Source organism: Zophobas morio, unplaced genomic scaffold (assembly GCF_036711695.1).
Source record: "Zophobas morio isolate AGI-343-1 ecotype UQ-CSIRO unplaced genomic scaffold, CSIRO_AGI_Zmor_V1 ptg000012l, whole genome shotgun sequence".
Lineage (NCBI taxonomy): Eukaryota > Metazoa > Arthropoda > Insecta > Coleoptera > Tenebrionidae > Zophobas > Zophobas morio.
This window is the reverse complement of record NW_026972117.1, coordinates 7,372,615-7,388,337: the sequence shown is the minus strand read 5'-3', so window position 1 is coordinate 7,388,337 and position 15,723 is coordinate 7,372,615. Positions and strand designations below refer to the sequence as shown.

The 15,723-nt window shown below is 29.2% G+C and overlaps 1 protein-coding gene across 1 annotated transcript; it reads left to right on the top strand.

The window, feature by feature from the left end:
* Positions 1-3,492: 3,492 nt before the first annotated feature.
* LOC135127712 (uncharacterized) lies at positions 3,493-9,434 on the top strand. Its single transcript, XM_064054278.1, has 4 exons — positions 3,493-3,620; positions 3,720-3,800; positions 7,949-8,176; positions 8,226-9,434. The coding sequence occupies exons 1-4, from the start codon at positions 3,560-3,562 to the stop codon at positions 9,347-9,349; spliced, it is 1,494 nt and encodes a 497-aa protein (XP_063910348.1). The 5' UTR covers positions 3,493-3,559; the 3' UTR covers positions 9,350-9,434.
* Positions 9,435-15,723: the final 6,289 nt, after the last annotated feature.

The following is a 15,723-nucleotide window of genomic DNA, read 5'->3' as shown; positions in this document are numbered from 1 at the left end:
ACTTATAAAAAAAAACGATGCTGGAACTGAGTTCTAGAGCTCGAAATCTACAAGAAAATGTATTTAGTTAAGTTTCGAAAATGTCAACAATTGGCCGAAATGTGAAGAAGGGGGGACCATTGGAAAAATTTCACTTTTAAAAAAGTCGTCAAAAAATTGCGAAAAAATTCAGAGACGTAGATCTCAACAAGCTGATTCCAAAAATATAGTGTGTTGATTGTCTCGGAGCAACATTCTCGAAAGAATCGGTAGGAAATGCGAATTTTTGAAGAATTCTAAAAATCGCGATATTTCAACTGTCGATTCCGGAAAAACGGATCCAGTTATCAAAGAAACGAGGCCGGAAGTGAGTTCTAGAGCTCGAAATCTACAAGAAAATGTGTTTAGCTAAGTTTCGAAAATGTCAAAAATTGGCCGAAATTTGAAGAAGGGGGAAATGGAAAAATTTCAATTTTAAAAAAGTCATCATAAAATTGCCAAAAAATTCAGGAATGTCGATCTCGACAAGCTGATTCCAAAATATAGCGTGTTGATTATAAAACTGCAATATTTTCGGAAAATTGTGTATGAAATTCGAATTTTTCGAACTTTTTAAAAATTGCGATATTTCAATGGACGATTCTGCAAAAACAGTTTAAATTGTCGAAGAAATGTAGCCAATGTATTTAGTTATATTTTGGTCAGTAAAAAAATTGCCGCAAATTATCGGCCCATCAACAAGAAAATTTTTAGTGTTGCAATAAAGATTTTTTGAAAATAAAAAGATATAGTTTTTTGGGTTGCACTTAAATTTTTATTACGTAATTATGCCAAGCGATAAGAAAGTTATTACTTGCGAAGTGGAATTTTGAAATTCAATGTATATCCACTAGAACTTATCTCGCATTTTTATTTTTGACTAGCCAATCATTTGGGTTAATTGTGTTTTATGTATTATGTGTGACACTAAATTAACCTAAAATAATAAAAAAAATATATAAATACAACAGTAAAGTGTAAAACAATTAATGCTAGTATAAGCATACATTAAACAATTACGACTGCACAAACCTATAAAACCAACAGCACTTCTTCACTTTAGAAATCCAAAAATGAAGACAATTTCGGTTACTATACTTGGTATATTGATCTTAAATACTTTAAAGCTCGGTAGGTATAACATTAATAACAATCATCCAACCATAATTTTCTTCGTTTCAAAGGTGAAACGCATGAAAAACATAACACCAACGTAAACGATGTGTCTTCCGAAGAAGAATCACAACATTGTGAAGAACCCAACAACCCCAAATCTGGTAATGTATTTCGAGTTTACGCAAAGTACGGATACTACTTCCCCCACAACCCACAACAACAAAAAGTAGCCCTTTTGGATTATCACAACAACATTAGCATCCTCTACGACGGTCTAACCGGCGACGCTTTCGGTTTTTCGTACGAAGACGGACGAGGAGTTTACATTCCTGCTGGAACTTCAGACAAGACTTGGATTGTTAAGAAACAAAGCTACGACGAATACTTTAAAAATCCGGTTCCGCCAAAAGAGATTTTTTCAATTGGTGAGAAACACGGCTACCATTTTGATCCGGAATCGATACCGGAAGATATGTCTGAAAAAATGTCAAAAATTTTGGCTCCTCTGAGTGTGGATTATTCTTCTCAGTGTGAAGCTTTGGCCACGCTGGGTCACATCTCGAAAATAAGCGCTGATAAGCTGAAGACTTCTTTAGTTGGGTTTGAAACGGTGGTGGGTGATGTCCTGTCCCAGAATCGCGGTGATTTTAAATGGGTCATTGGGTTGTTCCAAGGAATGGGGGATATTTTTGCTCCGTTTGGTAACATGGAGGTTTTAATTAAAAAGAATATTAAGTTAAATTTGACTAGAATTTTTACCGAAGAGACGGGGATTCATGTAATGTGCTACTTTTTGGAAGAGTTGGCAGATCACCTTGACTTGGGAAAAATACTGGGCGAAACTTTAAACAATCCAGTGGAATTTTTTACAGTAACTAACAAATTGGGGGGAGACATAAACTACGGGTTTGATGGTTTAATTAATATTATCAAAGAAATGATAATGGCCAAAGATGGAAACAATTCAAAGGAGAACTTGATTGTTGTTTTAAAACAATATTTCACGAATTCGCGTGTAAAGGGTAATAATTTGGGGCAGAAATGGCGCACTAGCATTCAAGATCTTGACGAGACGATTAAGAAACTGAAATTAGAAAAAGCTTTCCATGGCTTGACGAAGCTCTTACGAGATATAGGGGACCAGAAATGGTGTTTGGGGAATGTGAACATGTCTGAAATTGTTGAGCACATTGTAAGTGTGGATCTTCCTGCTAATCCAGACGTGGTCTACAAAATCATAGAAAAGCTAGAAATATGACAATTTTCACTGTTGTTTGTGTAAGCGCTTAATTACACTATATTAAAATCACATAATTATTCTGTTTATTGAAAAACCTAGCCAACCTAACAACATAAAAGATGCAGAGCATGTTGTCGTTTGTATTACCAAGAGCATAAAGTCCAGGCTTGTATTCTATAGAACTGACTGCACACTTGCAGACAGTTTTAAGTACGTAACAGTGTTTTCTGTTGACGTCATTATTACTTTGAAGGTGATGAATGTGATTATATTAAAAAATTTAAATATTTCAGGAAACTGATATATGTACGGATTGAAGTAAACACATGATTATAAACTAAAACAATTGCATATTCAGTGTTTGGGTGGATAACAAGTGGTAGATATGCAAATCTGATATACCTTCTATTCTGCAAAAACATTATTTTTCGAAAATTTTAAATTTTAATTTAGGAGACTAAATACATTAAGATAGCGGCTGCTGCCATTAGAATATAAAGTAAGAAAACTAAACAACACAAAAATATAAATCAAAATGTTAAACTGCAACTGCATAAACATTTTTCCAAATTTATCTATTTCTCTTCCACTTTTTCTTGCTTGACTGACATTTCATGCATTTTAATGCCCTTTTTTATAATCAACCGTAAATTCCGTTATTTTTAGTTTGTTAAAAACATGAATTTATATCCAAGGTTTACGAGGTACGAATTTTTCCAAAATCACCTAAAATTTTAAATAGCGATAACAGCAAATCGTCAACCTTGGTTTAAATCTCAAGATAAGTTAAAATAATGGGTTTGCTCATTATTAATGAATCTTTACAGTCTCATTTATATGTAAACGCAAAAATGCAAATGGAAGAAAATAGGCCACAAAAGTGGAAAAGACCATTTAGACTTTCTTTACACTGTTGATCAGTGGAGTGCAATCCTTCATAAGAAAAAAATTAAACTTGTACAGATTACATTGGATATATTTTGTATGAAAACCTCAGTGTTAACTAGTTTTCCAAAAGTATTTTTTTAAACCTACAATATACATATTTACCGTTTTATAGACAGAAATGTCTAGCTTTAAATTTTATTGGTAGTGTCTCTTTATGTTAATTAATATTGTGACGTCAATGCGCCTTGTATATAAAGAAAAATTTGGTGACACAGTTGGCACTAGTTCGGCAGCAACATGAAACACACTGCTATTATTCTTTTGTTGTGTTGTTGTTTAATTGTCACCACATTTGCTGGTAAGTGATTTCTATATAATCTAGACTGCTTATTTTCTATGTAAATTTTGATTTTAATTTTTTTAATGTAAAACTACAACCCCCATTTTTAATTTTTAGGTTCCAAAGAAAACAAGAGTAAAGATTCCAAAGAACACAAGGATAAAGGTTCAAAGGGATCTAAAGAAGGCGGGCATTCGGGTAAGAAGTTGAAAGCATACTCTTGTGTTTTTTCGAATTTTTGTGATTCCCAGAGTACGAAAAAATAGGTCTTCCGTTTTCTCTCGTTTGTCTGTCCGGATTTTGTTTTTATTTTCAAATAAGTACATTAAATTTAACCCCTAGGACTATTTACAAAAAATTATAACAAACGTTGATGGAAATTCCAGTAACATTTCAGAAGATTGAGTGTAAATACTTAGGTGACATATTTAGTCATATCGTAACTTTTTAGCAATCTTGTACATCAAATCAAATCTTATAATTTTTCGAAAAATCTGGATTTATGTACCTTCTTTTATTTTTACAATTTTTCCATTTTTCAAAATTTCGGTTCCATAATTTTTCGTTTTTTTTTAACTTTCCAATTTTTCAAATTTTTGTTTCTTTAATTTTTTCGTTTGTTCCATTTTTCAAGTTTTGGATTTTAATTTTTTATTTTCTCAATTTTTTAATTTTGAATTTTTCGATTTTATTTCACAATGTTTCGTTTTTTATTTTGTCAATGTTTCTTTCGATTTTATCATTTTTTAGTTTATTCATTTCTTCCAATCCTTAATCCTTGACTTCAATGCCGCGGTTTTCCAATTTTAAATTTTTTTTCAATTTTACAATTTTTGATTATTCAGTTATTCAATTTTTCGATTTCTTCAATTTCTTGAGTTCAATGCCGCGATTTTCCAATTTTAAATTTCTTCAATTTTGCAATTTTTGGATATTCAGTTATTCAGTTTTTCGATTTGTTCAATTTTCGATATTTCGTTTTTTGCAATTTTTCGGTTTTAAGTTTCTCACTTTTTAGTGTTTCGGTTTTTCAATTTTTAGATTTTTGAAAGTTTTCATTTTACACCTTGTTGTTTTTTCATTTTTGATTTTTAATTTTACAATTTTGCAATTTTTACATTTTTTTGAATCGAAAAGTTTAAAAATCGGAAAATTAAAAATCTAAAACTAAAAAATCTGAAAAAAATTAAAACCTAAAAACAGAAAAAGCGAAAAATTGCAAAATCGAAAAAATTAATGAACGGAAAACTTGGAAAGAAGAAAAAACAAATCGAATCGAAATATTGGAAAACCCAAAAAGTGTAAAATCGTCAAAATTGTAAAGTCAAAAACTGGACACTGAAAATCGAAAAATTGAAAAATTAAATATGGGGAAGTTGAAAATTTAAAAATCTAAAAATGGAAAAATGGAATAAATAAAACAGTTTCGAAACCCATTAATTGAAAAATGGAAAAATTCTAAAATCGTATAATTTAAAAAAGTGACAAATTTTAAAAATTACGTTTATTATTAGATACATTTTTTTGAAGAAACGAAAAATTGAAAAATCGAGAAACTGAAAATCTAAAAGTTGAAAAAAATTGAAAACCGAAAAACTTCACATTGAAAAATTGGATAATCTAAAAATTGAAAAATTTCACAGTAAAAAAAATTAGTAAATCAAGATATTGAAAAGCCGAAATATTGAAAAACAAAGAATACAAAAAACCGGAACGAAAAATTGCAAATCGAAAAACTGAAGAAACAAAAATTGAACCATTAAAACGTCAAAATTCGTGAAATTACAAATCGAAAAATCGCAAAATCTATAAATTGAAACATTCAAAAGTTGGGAAATCGGAAAATTGATGAATTTAATAATGAAAATTTGGAGAGATGCATATCGTGCAATTGAAAAAATAAAAAAATGAAAAATTGAAGAAACAAAAAAAATGAAAAATTGAAAATTGTGAATTGAAAAATTGAAGAAACGAAAAATTTCAAATCGAAAAACTAGAGTGAAAAATTGTCAATTGGAAACTCGTGAAATTCTAAATCGAAAATTTGCAAAATCTAAAAATTGGAACTGAAAAAATTGAGATTTCGAAAAATGAAAAAATCTAAAAATCGAAAATTTGAAGAATTGAGAAGCCGAAGAATCGAAAAATTAAAAAATCTCAACAGAGAAAAATCGAAATATTGAGTAATCACAAAATTGAAAATCGAGACATTGAAAAATTGGAAAATCGGAACACTGGAAAAACTAAAAATAAGGAATAAAATAACTGCAAAATCCCAAAATTGAAATATCGAAAAATTAAAGAATTGAAAAATTGAAAAAACTCAAAAATCAAGAAATCGAAAAATCGAAAAACTGAAGAATCGAAATATTGACAGATTGCAGAACTGAAATATCCAAAAATTGAAAGATGGAAGAAAAGTTTAAAAATCAAAAAATTGAGAAATCGAAGAAAAGTTTAAGAACCAAAAAACTGAAAAATCCAAAAACCTGAAGAACGAAATATTGAGAAAATCAAAAACTGAAGAATCGAGAAATCAAAAAATCTAAAATTTTAAAAATTGAAAAATTAAATTAAAAAAATGGAAAAATTGAATCGGAAAAATCAAAACTCTGAAATATCTCAAAATTACAATTATTATTAGACACATTTTTAAAATGAAAACTACAAAAATTGCAAGTCAAATGCTGAAGAAACGAAAAATTGGAAAATCGAGGAACTGAAAATCTAACGCTTGAAGAAAACTGAAAATCGAAAAACTTCAAATCGAAAAGTTGAAAAATTGCACAGTAAAAAAAATTTATAAATCAAAAAGCCTAAATACTGAAAAACAAAGAATACAAAAAACCGGAACGAAAAATTGCAAATCGAAAAACTGAATAAACAAAAAGTCAAAAAATCTAAAAATCTAAAAATTGAACCATTAAAAATTGAAAACTCGTGAAATTACAAATCGAAAAATCGCAAAATCTACAAATTGAAACATTCAAAAGTTGGAAAATCGAAAAATTGATGAATTTAATAATGAAAATTTGGAGAGATGCATATCGTAAAATTGAAGAAATAAAAAAATAAAAAATTGAAGAAACAAAAAAAATGAAAAATTGAGGAAACGAAAAATTGCAAATCAAAAAACTGGAGTGAAAAATTAACAATTGGAAACCCGTCAAATTCTGAATCGAAAATTTGCAAAATCTAAAAATTGAAATATCAAAAAATTTAAAAATGAAAACACTATGCGAATGCGAATTTAAAAATGGGGAAAACGTAAAACTGAAAAACTGAAAACGGAAAAACAAAAAATTATATATTGAAAAAGCGAAAAATTGTATAGCTAATGGAACTAAACAATCGACACTAAAAATTGTAAATCGAAAAATACAAGAAATAAAAAACTGAAAAATCTGAAATTGAGAAATTAAAAATTGAAAACTCGTGAAATTGCAACTAAAAAATTGCAAGATAGTGAAACATTCAAAAGTTGGAAAATTCGAAAACTGAAAAATTTTAAAGTAAAAATTCGAAGTGATGCAAAATTGAAGAAAAAAGAAAAATGAAAAATTGAAAAATTGCAATTCGAAAATTTGAATAAATGAAAGATTAAAGAGTCGAATACGTGAAAAACTAAGAGTTGAAAACTCGAATAATTTTAGATCGAAAAATTGTGAAATCTAAAAATTGAAGAAACAAGAAAAATGGAAAATTGAAAAGTCACAAAGCTAAAAACTGAAAAAACGAAAAATTGAAAAACTGAAATTGAAAAAACAAAAACTTCTAAAATCGGAACACTGGATAATCGAAAAATTCTAAAATGAAAAAAAAATAAAAAACCGAAAGGAAAAATGTCAAATCGAAAAATTGTAGTTAAAAATTAACAAATTGTAAAATCAAAAAATTGGAACATCCAAAAATTTAAAAATGAAGATACTAAAGAGTTGGATATCATGAAATTGAAGCAACAAAAAAATAAAAAATTGAAAAAATGCGAATTGAAAAATTTGGGTAACGTAAACCTGAAAAATTTAAAACGAAAAACCAAAAAAATTATACAATCGAGACATTGAAAAATCGAGAAATTGTATAAATGAAGAAGAAACAACCGACACTAAAAATTTTGAATCGAAAAATTGAAGAAATGAAAAACTGAAAAATCTAAAATTGAGAACCTAAAAATTAAAATGGAAATCGAAAAATTTCAACTGTATGTAAACAGCTCCACCTCCAATTATTTACCCTTATTTTAGTTATTTTTTTCAAGCATACTTTCTTTTTAAAATTTCGATGCAACGTTGTCCATTTATTCCGATCTTCTTGAAACTTTTTGACAGCGTAGAAACATTTTTCAGGGGGAAAGGGCCACTCAGGGAGTGGAAGCAAAGAATCTGGGAGTGGAAGTAAAGAATCTGGGGGTGGAAGCAAAGAATCTGGGAGTGGCAGCAAGGAATCCGGAAGTGGCAGCAAAGAATCTGGAGGTGGCAGCAAGGATTCTGGAAGTGGCAGCAATGAGTCCGGAGGTGACAGTAAGGGCTCTGGAGGTGGCGGCTCTGGAGGTGGCAGCTCTGGAAAACATTCAGGTACTAAAATAAACTCCGAGTACTACTTCACCACGTGTTCTTTTTGCAGTATCGCTGAAATTTACCGCCTCATCCACTTACTGTTATACCTACAACGAGAAAAGTCAAACCGTGATTTACAACGACTACGAAAACAAGTTGGCTGTTTTTTACGTTGGTCAAAGTGGCGAAGCTTACATATTTTCGTTCCAAGAAGGTAGAGCAGTGTACATTAGTGGAGGTTTAACCAAAAACACTTGGAATGTCAAAAACAAAAAATTCGAAGAATATTTCAAAAAAGTGTATTCGACCAAAGAACTGTACGAATTTGGTTTGAAGCGTGGATATGCATTTAATGGTGATACTGTTGACAAAAAGGTACTGGTGAAGCTTAAACAGGTTTTGGTCACTCAAAGTAGGGAGTACAGTCACACTTGCAATGCCTACAACCATGCTATATTGACGTCTAGACACATAGTCAAGTATCCAATAAAAGGGGCAGAAAACTATTTTGGTTCTTTACAAAATGTCCAGTTGAAAGGTGACGCTTATTGGATCAGAGGGTTCTTCCAAGGTTGGAAATATTTCCTCCGAGACTTCGACGGCGAATTCGACGCTTTTAAAAAAGCGAACGTCAAACTAGACGCGAAAAAACTCCTACAAACTGAATCTGGAGACGAAGTTTATATTGAAGTCTTACGAGCGATTAGCTCGAAATCTAACTTGGTGAAAGTCGTAGCGAAACGAAGCAACAACCAGATCGGATTCTTCGGATCGATTGCTGGTTTTTCTGGAAAAGGCGCTAGTGGTTATCGAGGGTTCTTGGTCGTGGTGCAACACTATCTACTGTATGCTAACGGGGATATTTCTTCTAGTACCTTCAGGTACCATCTGACGGAACATTTAATGAGCAGAAGCGAGGTTCAAATTAATTATGAGGAGAAGTGGGAAACCACTATTAAAAGAATGGTACAAACGATTAAGGTGGAGCTTAAATTGGAGAGAGAGTTTGGAGGTATACTACAAATCTTGGAGAAAATTCAGAAAAAGCAGTGGACTTTGAATGAGGTTAATCTTTACGAAGGGGTAACTGCTATTTGCAAGGAGAAACGTCCTAGTAATAAAGAGTCGATTAAAAAGCTTTGGGGAAAACTGAAAAAACGTGGAGATAAAGACAGCAATGAATGTGATTAAGGTTTCAATTTGTGAACGTTAATTTATTGTATTATTTATGTTGGTAGTACTTATCTGTTGTACGGGATAAATATTTCACAGTTGGTTCTAGTGTTTTATTTTGTATTTTTATGTTGTGATACCTATTATTTTTTAGCCATTTATTTCGCTTTTTTCTGCTTCTTTCAATGTTGCAAAGGAATTTTTGGATTATGTTTATTTAGAAATATTTTAACTTTTCCAGGAAAGCAAAATAAAAAAGAAAACAAGAAATATCCCTTTAATAAACAATCTACACTTAATATTTTCCGAGCGACTTGATCGTTTAAGGTCTAAAATGTATGGAATGTGTGTAATTTTTTATGTAACTTAGCTTAAAAGTTGTACTAAAAAGTAACTTACAAAAAATCGGGCGAAGGTTAAAAAATTTTAAAAATCGAAAAACCGAGATTTCAAGAAATCGAATCAAAAAATCGTAAAATAGAAAAATCAAAAATTTCGAAAATTAAGAATTAAAAATTCAAAAATTCGAAAATCGGGAAATCGAGAAACCTAATAATCTACAATTTAAAAAATTGAAAAATGGAAAGGTCGAAACATCGAAAAATTTAATAATCGACATTTTCAAAAATCAAAAAAACTGAATATCTCAAGATCGAAGAAAAACGGATGAATCCAAAAATAAAAAATCGAAAAATTGAAACATCTGAGAATAAAAGACAGGTTGAAGAATCGAAAAACTCAAACATCGAGAATCGAAAAATTCCAATACAGAACTGAAAAATCAGAAATCCCAGAAGTCGAAAAGTGGAGATATCGAAAAATTAAAACACTGAAATATCGAGAAATTCAAACATAAAAAGATCGAGAAATCTAGAGGTCGAAAAATCGAAAGATCGAGAAATAGAAACATCAAAAATCTGAAAAATCTAAAATTTAAGAATTCGGAAAATTGAAAACAGAAATATCGAAGAACTTCGAAATCGAAAAATCTAAAATTTTAAAAATTGAAAAATTGAATAGTCGGAAAAATTGAATAATCGAGAAATTCAAATAACGAAAATTAAAAAAATTGAAATAATGAGAAAGTAAAAAATCGGCAAATCGAAAAGTCGGAAGATCGAAAAATTTAATAATCGAAATATTAAAAAATCGAAACACTGAAATATCTCAAAATTGAAAAAAAAAAACTGAAGAACCAAAAAATTGAAAAAACCCAAAACTGAAACATAGAAAAATCGAGAAATCGAAACACTGAAAATTCCAGAAATCGCGAAGTGGGAAAATTAAAAAATCCAAGCCAAAATGTCGAAAAATCGAGAAATCGGAAATTCGAAAAATCAAAAATCGATTAATCGAGAAATTGAAAAACCGGAAAATCAAAAATTTAGAAACGTCAAAAATGGAAATATCGAAAAATGAAAAAACTGAAACATCAGAAAATCGAGAAATCGAATTAGTCCAAAATCAAAAAGTTAAAAACTGCAAAAATCAATAGAGATATCGAAGAACTAAAAAATCGGAAAATCAAAAAATCTGAAATTTTAAAAATTGTAAAATTAAAATATCGACTAATTGAAGAATCGGAGAAACTGAAAAATTTAGAAATCGAAAAATGGAAAAGCCGAAAAATTCAAAAATTTAATAATTGAAATACTTGTTAAAAAATCAAAAACTGAAATATCTCAAAATCGAAGAAAAAATGAAGAATCCAAAAATTTAAAAATCAAGAAGTCGAGAAATTGAATCATTGAAAAGTCCAGAAATCGAGAAGTAGGAAAATAAAAAAATCGAGAAATCGAAAAGCTGAAAAATCAATATATCCATTAATCGGGAAATTAAGAAAAAAAATTAGAAACGTTGAAAACTGAAAAATTGAAAAATAGATAAATGCCGAAACTGAAACATCTGAGCACAGAAAAGTCGAAATATTGAGTAATCACAAAATTGAAAATCGAGATATTGAAAAATTGAAAAATTCGAACATTGGAAAAACTAAAAATGAAGAATAAAAAAACTGCAAAATCCCAAAATTGAAATATCAAACAATTGAAGAATCGAAAAATTGAAAACGCACAAAAATCAAGAAATCGAAAAATGGAAAAACTGAAGAATCGAAATATTGACAGATTTCAAAACTGAAATTTCTAAAAACTGAAAGTTCAAAGAAAAATTTGAGAATCAAAAAATTGAAAAATTTCCAAATTGAAACCCCGAAATATTGAGAAAATCAAAAACTGAAAAATAGAGAAATCGAAAATTCTGAAATTTTTAAAATTGAAAAATTAAATTAAAATATCGAAAAATTGAAGAATCGGAAAAATTAAAAAATCGAAAAATTGAAATATCGACAAGGTAAAAAATCAAGAAATCGCAAAATGGAAATGTCCAAAGATTGGAAAATTTAATAATCGAATAAACTGAAGAATTAAAAAACTGAAACATCGAAAAATTGAGAAATCAAAAAACAAAAAAATCGAGAAATCGAAAAGTCCAAAAATCAGAGTCGAAATATTTTAAATTTAAAAAACCGAAAAATTCAAAAATCAATATCCTAAAATTTCGAAAAATTGAAGAATTGAAAAACTGAAAATTCGAAAAATCGAGTAATCGAGAAATCGAGAAATGGAACATTGAAAATTCCCGAGATCGAGAAGTGGGGAAATCAAAAAACCGAAAAGTCAAAACGTTGAAAAATCGCGAAATCGAAAAGTCGAAAAATCAAAGTCGATTGTTCAAGAAATTGAGAAATCGGAATATCAAAAATTTGAAAAATTTAAAACCTGCAAAACTGAAACATTGAAAAATTGAGATTTTGAAAAATAAAAAACCTAAAAATCGAAAATATGAAAAATCGAAATATTGAGTAATCACAAACTTGAAAATCGAGACATGAAAAATTGAAAAATCGGGAAATTGGAAAATCTAAAGATCAAGAATAAAAAAACTGAAAAAATCCCGTAATTTAAATATCGAAAAATTGAAGAAGTATAAAAATCAAGAAAACGAAAAATTTTAAAATCGAAATACTGATAGATTCCAAAATTGAAACACTGAAATATTGGGAAAATCAAAACTGAAAAATCGAGAAATCGAAAGGTCTAAAGGTCGAAGTCGAAACGTCAAAAATTTAAAAAATCGAAAAACCGAAAAATACAAAACCTGAAAAATCGAAAAATTGAAATTGAAAAACTGAAAAATCGAAAAATTGAGAAATCGAAAATTTGAAGAATTGAAAATCTGAAGAATCGAAAAATTAAAAAAATCTTAGTACCGACAAATCTAAATATTGAGTAATCACAAAATTGAAAATTGGGACATGAAAAATTGAAAAATCGGGAAATTGGAAAATCTAAAAATAGAAAATAAAAAAACTGGAAAATCCTGAAATTTAATTGTCGAAAAATTTAAAAATCAAAATATTGGTAGATTCCAAAACTAAAATATCTGAGTATTGAAAAACCGAAGAAAAATTTAAGAATCAAAAAATTGAAAAATCTCAAAACTGAAATATCGAAATAATGGGAAAATCAAAAACTGGAAAAACGAGAAACCGAAAACTCTAAAGAATGAAGTTGAAAAGTAAAAAATTTAAAAAATCAAAAAACTGAAAAACACAAAACCTGAAAAATCGAAAAATTGAAATTGAAAATTTGAGGAATAGAAACATTGAAGAATCGAATAATTGAAAAATTCCATCAAAATTTAGTAATGGAAAAATTGAAAATCTAAAAATTGAAAAATTGGAAAATTGAGAAATTGAAATATCTAAAAACGGAGAAAATTGAAAACTCCCAAACTGAAATATTGAAAATTTTGAGAAATCGAAGGCTGAAAAATCGTGAAATCGAAAAGTCGAAAAACTGAAAACCAGAAAATTCCGATATCTACAATTTTGATTTTTTTTGCAAAAACCTCGATATCTAAGATAAAAATTCAACACGGATTCATAAACCACAAGATCAGGACTATGTTCATTTGAAAAATGACATAATAATAATAATAATACAGATTTAATGTCCAACAGAAATTTCTTTCAAATTACAGGACATCGTCAAGATTTTAAAAAGTACAATTTTTAGGCTTTTTGATCGTTCATGGTTCTAACACAATATTAAGACACTACTCTAAAACACGTTGCGTAAATTCACTTCAGGTTCAACTTATTTTATTGATGGTTTTTTTATTTGGTCATTGTATTATTTACACTTCATAATTTCTCATTCTAGATTTAAAATAGTTCATTTATGGCACTTAAACTAATCTTGAACATCGCTCCACTTTTAGAGAAAGAATTTTGAAAATTGTCATCAGCTAAATTAAAGTTATCGTAGATTAGAAATAGAAACGGAATTTTTGTTTATGTTCTCTTACATTAGTGTCTTATTTTTTTACAGCCTGAATTCGAACATAAACTGGTTTCCTCTGCCTTAGTTTTCCAATGTTTTACAATTTCCTGAAATTATCGACTTTTTTGAAAGCAGAAATTCCCAAAAAAATCTAGAATGTTCTAGAAATCGGTCGAGAATTCTTCCTTTACTGTTCTACATCTTCAAACTAATGTTCTTTAAAATTAAAATGTTCCAGATTTTCCGGATCCGATAACCTGAAATTCGGATCCGATTTTACATCCGGATATTTGCGGTAAACTTGAATCCGGATCCTGATTTAAATTGTTTACCTTCGATAAATCTTTCAAATCTTACTTTCTCATCAAAAATCAGCTTGGTAAAACATGCCATAACACGATTTTGTTAAAATAATAACAACCATGAAAATTAACGAAGGATCAGTTTAGCTCCAAATTTCTGGATAAAGATCATCTGGATAAAAACGACAAACGTTGATCCGGATTTTAGCGAGATCCGGATTCTTCAGTGAACAACGTTTTCGCTCACAGTTTCATTTTTTTTTTTTTTGTTGAAATTTCACAACTCCTCTATATTTAAACCTCCAAGTGCATTTTTTTCCTCAAGTTTCACAACTCCTCTATATTTAAAACCTCATTCGCCATGGACGAAAACTGATTTAATCTAATAGCCACGTCGTTAACTATTGCCCAACAATTAACATTTATTGGGTACAGAAGCATCTTAATCGTGATAATTGGTTATCTTATCTGTTGATAGTCCTCATTATAATCCCGAAAAATTCCACTTTGTGGCGAAGGTTGGACAATTTGATGACTTTTATTATCAAATCGTGATTACTAGATTATTTCGATAAACACTATCCGCCTTGGCCAATTTTTCAACCAATTTGTCTACGAGTATTTTCGACGGTTTTACTACAAGCAATAAATAATTTAATTACGTGACGCATCGGAAATGAATTATTGCATTTGTAACATTTAAAAAAATTCTTGTTTCGTTTCTCATTGAACTTTAGCAAATCTCGCTCCGCATATTTTTGATAACCGTCACACGTGTCGACAGATTCTATTGTTTCATAAATAATACGAAACACGGTCCATTCCGATTTTTGCTGGGTCAATCCGTTCGAATATAAAATTTTATGGTACATTATAGATAATTTATTTGGAAAAGTAAGAGTTATTTCACAAGGATTCAAGGTAAGAAAAAATGAACGAGTTTGTTTTTACACCGAATTAATTAATTGATGTCGATATTTTTATGAGTAGTTTACTGGACGAGTTAATTTGTGCAAAATAGCCAACAGATGCACGGAATGTCAAGGTATGTCCCACTAAAAAACTTGTCGGCTGTGATTTATTTCAAGTGAGAAGAAGAGGTGGTGGCCGAGATGATATCTCACACGAGAGTTACGCAATTCATACGACTATAAATTAAATTAGAAATTAAATTGTTGTTAACATTTTATGCAAAGTTTTATTGTTATCTACATGGCTATAATTTACATTTAATGTAGCGGTCGTTTTGTTTGTGGAGTTCCGCAAGGGTTTGGCTTGAGGCGTTTGTTATATATAGATATTAACAGCGATATTTAGTACAGCTTGAAATTTTTATTTTAATCTTGGAACAATTAAAAAATTTTATATTTATTGATTATAATTATACTATTTAGTATGATAACAAAGCCTTTATATCTGCTGTGAAAGTTCTTTATTTTTTATTATTAATGCAAGATTTTATTGTCGATTTATTCAAAGCCTGTTTGTAATTTTCCGGAATTCTTGAACACACTGTAAATGCGTATGAAATAAGAATACCTTTTAATTATTCATTCATTCAATCATTTAAATATAAGAATTCGAAACACTCTGTTTGTCGACAGGTGAAAATTAGAATCGAATTTGATATACACTTGACAGACAACAAATACTTAGCCCATACCGGGTATTGTTTATTTGTTATTTAAATTAAGTATGTTGACTTATTTTACGACGTTGTTCACATTGAAATTACTAAGAATTA

Excerpts from the sequence above, each read along its gene's own strand:
- LOC135127712 (XM_064054278.1), top strand. The coding sequence starts at position 3,560 with ATGAAACACACTGCTATTATTCTTTTGTTGTGTTGTTGTTTAATTGTC. Across the intron at positions 3,801-7,948 it reads TAAAGAAGGCGGGCATTCGG|GGGGAAAGGGCCACTCAGGG; the intron begins GTAAGAAGTTGA and ends AACATTTTTCAG. Across the intron at positions 8,177-8,225 it reads CAGCTCTGGAAAACATTCAG|TATCGCTGAAATTTACCGCC; the intron begins GTACTAAAATAA and ends TTCTTTTTGCAG.